General features: G+C 36.6%; 2 protein-coding genes across 3 annotated transcripts in view; one reads left to right on the forward strand and one right to left on the reverse strand.

Moving 5' to 3' along the window:
* Positions 1–1,425: 1,425 nt before the first annotated feature.
* LOC106526886 (zinc finger protein OZF-like) lies at positions 1,426–4,587 on the reverse strand. The gene is made up of 4 exons (XM_014021603.1): positions 4,458–4,587; positions 3,146–3,680; positions 2,451–3,067; positions 1,426–1,492 (listed from the first exon to the last, which is right to left on the reverse strand). The coding sequence occupies exons 2-4, from the start codon at positions 3,653–3,655 to the stop codon at positions 1,426–1,428; spliced, it is 1,194 nt and encodes a 397-aa protein (XP_013877057.1). The 5' UTR covers positions 3,656–3,680; positions 4,458–4,587.
* A 2,774-nt stretch (positions 4,588–7,361) lies between these two features.
* atg5 (ATG5 autophagy related 5 homolog (S. cerevisiae)) overlaps positions 7,362–9,390 on the forward strand; it is a gene marked incomplete in the record, with an annotated part of 50,729 nt that continues 48,700 nt past the window's right edge. Inside the window, 4 exon segments of one of the 2 annotated variants that reach the window (XM_014021616.1) lie at positions 7,362–7,583; positions 7,773–7,824; positions 8,041–8,159; positions 8,874–9,001. In XM_014021616.1, the coding sequence (XP_013877070.1) occupies positions 8,121–8,159; positions 8,874–9,001 (167 nt within the window). 2 annotated transcript variants of the gene reach the window in all.

Genomic DNA, 9,390 nt, shown 5'->3' on the forward strand with positions numbered 1-9,390 from the left:
GGATATTATACAAGATGTTTTCGTGACCCCTTATTTCTGACCTTTTGTTCTAATCGTTACTGCTACTGCCTCAACAAAAGTATTAGATAAATTTCAGTAAGTGTGTTCAATACTTTTTCCCTGTGCCATTCCACATTATTACAAATAACTTCATTTCTGGACATTTATGGTTTGATTTCTTTGTATGTATGGATCACTTGGGTTGTTACCGACATCTGGTGAAAAATTCATGTCATTAGCACCTCTAGTAATATATTTACTGAGAAAAATGGTGACGTGTTCAATACTTATTTTACCCGCTGTATGTTTGGAGGGAACAGAAGAACCAGTGTTGAGGTTTTTAACTGCTCTTCCTATCAAAACTCTTGCTTTACTTTTTTACAGTATCAACTTAAAACAGTGCTAATTTGGTCATGATTTTCAGTTTGCATCTTTGAGAAGCCCATGCATTATACATCAAAACATGTTGCTACATCAGCAATGACTTCAGGTAGTGCATAGGCACTACACTCTATCACAATACAATATCGATTTGCTTTGGACGATAAAATGTTTCTCCATACCACAAAGTCTGTCACGATACGATAGTAATTCATACGTCAGTGATTGATACGATGCAATATATCCCCAATAATCAATGATGGGTTTATATCAATTGACATCAGGCATATGATGACAATATGGATCAATGTTTTCATTTTGCCCTGATGTAACTGAATCAATAAACATATAATCAACATTTCGATGTAGATCGATGTATTGCTACACTCCAAGCACCATCTCCAGCTTTGGTAAAAGAAAAAAAAAGTCTTTAAAGCTCCATCAAATATGGAGCCTGTCGGGTGACACTGGATAAAACAAAAAAATTACTTTTGGCCACAATTAAATTTGAGCAGCTGTGTCTCTGTGTGAGACACAGACTCATTATATACGAATGTGTGCACGATACCTCCTGAATTAAATCATATATTTACTTATAAATAAGCATAGTAACTCCATTAGGGAAGTACTCAGTCTGATTGGATTTGGGCATCAATGGGTCAAAGGTCAAGGTCATTTATCATGATTGGTCATATAACACTAGCATTTTTTTCTAATTACTCTACAGTACAAATAAGACACCTGGTTCCAAAAAAGGAAACAAATGGTTATTTTGTAAGATACTGTAAGAGTAACTGTCTGAGGCTGAAGAACAACAGGAGCAAACTGAGACACCAATGGAACATAACGTACAAGTGGCTGATAAGGAGACTGCTGTGGAACCAGAATCAGAACCACAGAGAGGGGAGTTACTTCAAGCTGCAGAACTGGAAGAACAACTGGATTTGTCAACATTGCAACCAGAGGAACCAAAACGTGTTCCCCCAACCTACAAATGAAGAACAACTGACCATTTCTTCTTCTCCACCAGAGGAACCAAAACCATCAACTAAGAATGAAGATGTAAGACCTACTTCCAGAAGACCACAGGTTGGAGATGACATTGAGAACCCTGTAGAATGAGAAAAGTATTACTTCAAAAAGCGTGCAAATCTGAAGCATCAATGGGAGAGGCTACCGTCTGGACAGGGAGATTGGCTGATAGAAATGTGGATAGAGGAGATGATGCTCAAATACCATTATGATGAATATGTTTATGTCTGGGAGGATTAAAAATTGAATTTCTGGGGTTAAGAAATGTTTAGAAATATCCTGATGTGACAATAGATGTTATAACTTCTAAAAACAAAAACTTTTCAGTAAAAAAATCAACAAAAATAATTCTCAAACATCCACATGAAAACTTATCAGTTCTCAAACACAACTGAACATTTTATTAAATAAGGCATCAACATGACAACCTCTTCATGAAGACATTATAATAACTTGTACTTAACATCAGAAAAAAGAAAAATCTTATTTGCATTTGTGGTCAAAACAACAAAGAAAAACAGCTGATCTGAAACAAACAGGCAGGTGGTCAAGCTCCTCACTTTCATCTGAACAAATTTTCTATGTTTCACTTTGATGTGGAGAAGTTTAGAGAGTTAGTTCTACTTTATTTCATGGCAGTTAGCAAAATGCAATAAAATAAAATGTACCCCATTAAGAAAAGGTCCCTCAAACTGCACACACTAGGATTTGTCTAACCCTATTCTAAAAGGAGAGGTGATATTCTGTGAACAATCTTCATCAGCATCTCAACCCAAAGTACCATAATACCCTAACTACTGCAAGGTCAAACTATTTTCCACACTTCACATACAAACAACACTCTACAGCTGTTTAAATTCTGAGAACTTAAGTGACTATATGAGAAGTCTGAATATTAACAGAAACTGTTTTATTCTTGTGTGTGGATTCTCACGTGTGTATTTAAACTTGACTTTCGTCCAAACCTTTGTCCACAAAGATCACAAACAAATGGTTTCTGTACTGTGTGGATTCTCATGTGTTTATTTAAACTTGACTTTTGTCCAAACCTTTGTCCACAAAGATCACAAACAAATGGTTTCTGTCCTGAGTGGATTCTCATGTGTGAGTTTATACTTGACTTTAGTCCAAACTTTTGTCCACAAAGACCACAAGCAAATGGTTTCTCTCCTGTGTGGATTAACATGTGTCTGTTTAAACTTGACTTTTGTCCAAACATTTGTCCACAAAGACCACAAACAAATGGTTTCTGTCCAGTGTGGATGATCATGTGTGTCTTTAATTGTGCCTTTTGACCAAACTTTTGTCCACAAAGATCACAAGTTAATAGTTTCTCTCCTGTGTGGATTATCATATGTGAGTTTAAATTTGACTTTTGTCCAAACCTTTGTCCACAAAGATCACAAGCAAATAGTTTCTCTCCTGTGTGAATTATCATGTGTCTGTTTAAACTTGACTTTCGTCCAAACCTTTGTCCACAAAGATCACAAGCAAATGGTTTCTGTCCTGTGTGAATTATTACGTGTGAGTTTAAACTTGACTTTTGTCCAAACTTTTGTCCACAAAGACCACAAACAAGTGGTTTCTGTCCTGTGTGGATGATCCTGTGTGTGTTTAAATGTGACTTTTGTCCAAACTTTTGTCCACAAAGATCACAAGCAAATGGTTTCTCTGCTGTGTGGATTCTCATGTGTTTGTTTAAATTTGACTTTAGTCCAAATCTATGTCCACAAACATCACAAGCAAATGGTTTCTCTCCTGTGTGGCTTATCATGTGTTTGTTTAGATCACATTTTCTGTTAAACTGTTTTCCACAGTCTTTACAACTAAAAGATTTTTGTCTTGACTGGATTTTCTTGCTTGAGCCTGCAGTTTCCTTCATTTGAACGCATTTCTTACTCACCAAACCTTTTTTAGACATTCTTGAATGACACGTCATGTGTCTCTGAAGAGAACTCTTGTGGACAATTTGTTTCCCACACTCAGAGAAGCTGCAACATTTGTTGACAATGTTTTCACCCGACTCAGGAGCTCCACTCTCCTTCCAGTCTTTGTTATTGTCATCAGGTTCAGATCCAGAGTCTGATACATTTTTCAGTTGAAAGTCAGGGTCATTAACATCCTCATGATCCTCACAGCCTTCAGTCTCWGATGAGCTGGAATCATCTTCATCAGTACTCAGATCTGGGTTCCTGGTAGTTTCTGCTCCTCCACAGTCCTCTCCACCAGTTGCTGCTTTCATCTGGTCAGCTGAGCTGCTGTCTAGTCTAGGTATATTCATAAAAAATACAGTCTGCAGTTAGTTAAAGAAAGTTTAAACTAGTTAGCTGCCATTTACTTATTTAAAGGCAGATGCCTGTTCTTATAAAGTTATTTAATGAGCAACCTTCAATGGTCTGATAATGGGATGATAATAACTGGGCAGTATGTACTGGTTGGTACCGAAAACTGCTTTTTATTTTCGTTATTGTATGAATTTTCACCAACATACCGGTTTAAATAATCTGAACATGTTTGGAACAATCAGTCACACTTGCAGTAATCTGGTTTATTAGGCCTGTCACCATAACAAATTTTGCTGGATGATTAATTGTCTCAGAAATTATTGCGATAAACGATAATATTGTTTGGTGACCATTTCAAAACTAATATAATGATAATAGTGTAATAATGCAAAGGTCAATAAACTTTAATTTTAAAGAATGTTTAACAAAATGGACTCTCAGTCTCTAACAAAAAATGCACTTGAATAAAAAAAAAAAACAAAGAACAACAATATGGAAATTAAACACCACACACAACTGAAACAATTAATAAACAATATATCAGGATCTCATACTGACATCTTATCTCATAATTATGAGATCTCTTCTCGTAATCATGAGATAGGATCTCGTAATTATGAGATCAGGTGTCTAATTTCTTATTTGGTGAATGCAATGCTCTTCCATACTTCCGTACTCTTGATCATATTTACTTGGTCTATTTTATGTCAATGAAACATCCCAAACATTTTTTCCCCTAACTGGCATCATTATGCGTACCGTAGGTAGAGGGTTAAACGAGACCGTTCTTCTCCAGAAAGCTCGACATTTCTTCCACCGCTGCTGCCTCCAGCCGTTGTTTATCCTGCTGTAAACATCTCTGATGGATTTCGTTTAGCTAAAAGTTTCCCTCCTGTGGGTCTTCTTCTGGTCCTGTTGTTTCTGCTGCAGAGGTATAATTTGCTCAGCAGCGACGCCAACTGTTTAAAAGAAGAACTGCAGCGAATGAAGACAGAAAACTATGGGGGGCTTTTTTTATTGAATTATTTTTTATTACATTCATTAAGAACAATCTCAACAAAAAAAAAACCTTCAAAGTATCTTAATATGAATCAACCTTTTAATTTTGCCATGATGTGAATGAATTAAACATATACAATCAACATATAATGTAGATCAACAAGTTACACCCCTTTGATTTAAAAAAATGTCTTAAAACCTCCATTAAATATGGAACAAAATAAATAAATAAATAAATAAATAAATAAATAAATAAATAAATAAATAAATAAATAAATAAATAAATCTGCCACAACAGCCACAAATTAGTTTTGAGCAGCTTTGTGTAAAACACAGACATTGTTGGGGCCATTTTATAAATGAATGTTGTGTTTAACTGTCAAAGGTGCCCCACATTTATTTAGTTTTTATTTTTTGCTTATGTCAAAGTATACCTCAGTGGTTCAATCCAAGTAGTTTATTTTTCATAGTATTTAGGAGATGACACTAAAAGCCCAAAATGTGTTGGGAAAATCTTAAATTTTTTTTTACTGTTCCTGAACGTAACGTAACTCTGTTTCCTCAGCAAAGGCATGGGGAGCAGGAGGAGCCTGTTTTAAATGTTGAGCTTCAAAAAGATGAAGGTTTGTGGACAAAGACAACTCCAGTCATCACGTGTCTCATAGCTGCAAACATACAGTATGACACTGAGTGACTTCATGCCTCACTAAGTCACTGAAGGATGCCAATCATTCGTATTTTAAAATGAAACAAAATGAATTCAAACTTAATCATGCTAACCATCAACAGTCTGTGCGGAAATGACTGCAATAATTATCTCATGCATTAAATCTTTTGTATCCAGTGCTGCTGGACAGACCCCATAAAAACTCCCTACAGTCATTTTTCATCACCGTCAGGAGCAGTGTGATGAAAAGTGAATTTTGGGAGGACTGTGCCAACAAAACTCACAATGAAGTGAGACACAGGTGTCTGATTACTGTGGCGGCCATATTGACAGCAGCTATAAGTTTTTATTTTCTTCTTTACACTTCATATACTTGGAAGGGTGAATTTTTATTTCCAAATCCCATATTTCATAAGCTAACCTTTTACCAAACTGGGAACCTGCTGGTGTTGTAGATGGAAACGTTACCCTGACTTTTCCACCATCCATGTTCAATCAGTATATTCAACTTTTATTGATTGAATATTAAGTGACCAACCTGTATTTTTTACACCCAGAACGTTTATATTTGAATGAGTAGGTTTATATCAGTAGTGCTGTTCAGATAATTAGACATGAATGTACCACATGTCTAATTATCTGAACAACACCACTGATGAACTCTGTTGTTTTAAAGGAAACAAAATCAAGAAGAAAACTTTTGTCATCCCCAAAGTCTCAGATTTAGTCTAGTTTTATCCCAAACATTTATTTTTGTTTTTATAATGTATTTTTGTACATCCAAACCTTTTGTTTTTCTATTTGAGCAAAACTTTACAATGCCCTATTTTCTTTGTATATTGTTTTCATCCTGTTAGTTTTAAAATCCTCATGACTTTTATCAACGAAACGCTCAGTTCCAAACAAAACACCTTTTTTAATACACCTCCAATCTTTCTGCACGTCTTTATTCATGTCTTTTTAACTTTTCAGCATAAAGATCATGAAAATTTAAGTGTATTAAGAAGTTTAAGAGATTCGTGTTGCAGTTTTGAGGAGGGGAAACGGACATTAAAAGCAAAACCAATGACCTCTGCTGGAACCAGTCTGTGTGTATATCTGTAGTTTTTGCTGTAATGTATTTAGAGACATTTTGTAATCATGTGGGGAAATATATTGGACAATTATCTGGGATTGCATGGGTTTATTAGGTTTTTTTGTTTGTTTTGTTTTTATTAGGGACATGTTGGCATAACTTTTTTATTTTTTACAAAATCTGAAAAAGATCTGGACGTGTTTTTAAATCGTGACATCACAGGAGGTTGTGATGCAGACGACGTCACAGGATATCTCAACATTTGCAGTGAAACTGCATCGATTAAAGCAAGTAAAGGCACGTCACAGGAGCTGTGGTTTGGGAGGGGACTATAAGCCTGTTTGTAAAATATTTTGTAAATTACTCTCAGCATGGTCTTCAGTGAGGATAAAGCACTCTGTTTACCATAGTTTAATGAGCTGCGGCCAAAACAGGACACACCTGCTGCTTGCAGTTCACACAAACTCCACAATATTTAGCCTTTAGGTGGACAGAATATTGTAAACCCCATTTTAAAAAAGTGAAATAGAGCTGTGTGTCTAATCTTCGTCATCACTGATTTTCTTTTCATGCAGATAAAGCTGCACAAGATGCAGAGTAAGATGGATGGATGGAGCTTATTGTCTCAGTTACAGCTTAGGACCTATAGGTCGTATAACCCTGAAGTCATCGAAATTTAAAAAAATGTGTAAAATAAGAAATTGAAACTTTAATGCAATGCAAAATGTGTGTGATAATTGAAGAGGTGTTTTCTTACAGTTCATCAGTGAAAAGGGGTACCTTTTTCAGGGAGTTAGTAAAAAAAGTGTGTATTTTCAAGGCTAGATTAGTGAAAAGGGTATAGTTTTCACAAAGTCCTTGGTCAGTGCTTGTGGGGGGGGGGGGGGGGGGTCATAAGGTCCTCGGTAAGGTAGTTATTTAAAAAAAACAAAAAAAAAAAAAAACAAACGAAAAGAACTACCATACCCAGCTACTTCTGGACCAGCGCTGACAGCTGCACTGAAGAAAGTGACCACCAGGGGTCGCTGTGGTTCACGTAAATTTCAGGTCGTTTTCCGGTGACAGCTGAGGGAATGACAACACTAACAACAAACCAACAGTTAGGGCCTCACTGCACCAGGTTAACTACAAAACATCGGTAAAAGTAAGGTTTCTGTGTTTATTATTACGTTTTATCGTTCATAAGAAATACCCGTTTAGAGAGAATAGTAGCGATACCAGGAAGTAAGCACGCCAGCTCACGAGCCTGTTCCTTGTTCATTTTATACTTGCTAAGCTAGCTTACTTAGCTTCCAAGCTAACAGTTTTGGATCTCATTTGCGTTCTTTAACAGGTGAAAAGTCAGGTTGAAAGCCCAGCAGGCAAGTCTCCGCCTTTAGGACTTGGTAATAACCGCACTAACAGTATATTTATTTTCTGTAAACTCAGCTTTTGCTGCTCTGTTCACCTCATTGAAATGTTGTGACACTGATTGTTGCATGATTTGCTGTGTGTCTGTTTTGTTTTGCTTTTGGAAGCAGGAACCGGTTTGATTTGGGAATCAGACCTCTGCGTTTGTTTGTTTATTATTATTATTATTTATGCCCCTCTGGGATCAACAGCTGCAGGATGGCAGATGACAAGGATGTATTGAGAGACGTTTGGTTCGGCCGGATACCCACCTGCTTCACACTCAACCCGGATGAGGTTACAGAGAGAGAGGCTGAACCCTACTATGCAAGTACTACTGCTTTGATTTATTTGACCTGCAGCATGCATCGTTTTCAAACATCAGCCACAAGTTGTTTCTCACTAGGAAGCAATGATGTGGCAGATGAGTAAGTCTTTTTTTGCACAAAATGTCTGCATTTTAATACTTTCTGCAAACACTTTGCTGTTGAACAAATATATGCTAGTGTTTTCTTGTTGAAATGGCTTGTACTGGCTCATGTTTGGACACATTTACATTATGCAAATATAACGACCACTGCAGGAATCACACCAGCACAGTGTTCATTAATGAATCGGACATCAAATAGCTGAGAAATGCACTCTAACAAAATATAAATGATCTAAGCAAACACTAATCCAGGCAATCAGAATCAGAGGTGACTAAATTTCCTATATATTTAAAGAAATAATACTTACTACCAAATAAGTATGCTTTCTTTGATGACTTGATAATTTTCTTACTACTCCCACTGATTTTATTAAGAAGAACGTCACAGTTTATGTATTTTTGAAAGCTTTACAGCCATTTAAAACAATACAAATACAATTCATTTACTGGTTCTTGCATTGCAAATTGGTAGAAGCTGGTGACTTTTGTTTACAGACCTTTTAGAGTTTTTCTAGTGTGTCTTTTTTCAGACAAGTATGTAAACGCAGTGTGGAAGTTCATGTATTACGGTGAGACTGTTTTAATAATGTGTTTCTTCCTCTTGACTTTTTTTAGCTGCTGCTCCCCAGGGTGAGCTACCTGCCACTGGTTACAGACAAAGTGAAAAAACATTTCCTCAAAGTGATGAAGGCAGAAGACGTGGAGGAAATGTGGTTCGAGTATGAAGGAACACCACTGAAGTGGTAAGAAATGGACTGGGCTGTTACATAATGGCTGATTGATTAGACTAAATTCAAAACTGTTTGTTGTTATTGGACGAAGCAAATCAGTTTTGCTTTGCAGACTCATGTAATCATGTTCCCCAGTACATGACATCACAACATCAGATACTAGAAATGAGCTGTTTATTATGGTTACCTTCGGTTTTCTGGACGGGTTCTTCTCTAATGAAACGTTTCGTCTCTCCTCCAAGAGACTTCTTCAGTCTGAGAGTTTCAGGCAAAGTTCAGGCTTTTAAGCCCTGCCTCCATGTGACTGATACTCACATGGAGGACACAGACAGGATTCCATGCAACCTTCAGGTGAAAATGAAGACCCCAAACCCAGACCCAAACCAGTGGTTATTCCGTAT

The sequence above is a fragment of the Austrofundulus limnaeus genome, unplaced genomic scaffold (assembly GCF_001266775.1).
Source record: "Austrofundulus limnaeus strain Quisiro unplaced genomic scaffold, Austrofundulus_limnaeus-1.0 Scaffold299, whole genome shotgun sequence".
Lineage (NCBI taxonomy): Eukaryota > Metazoa > Chordata > Actinopteri > Cyprinodontiformes > Rivulidae > Austrofundulus > Austrofundulus limnaeus.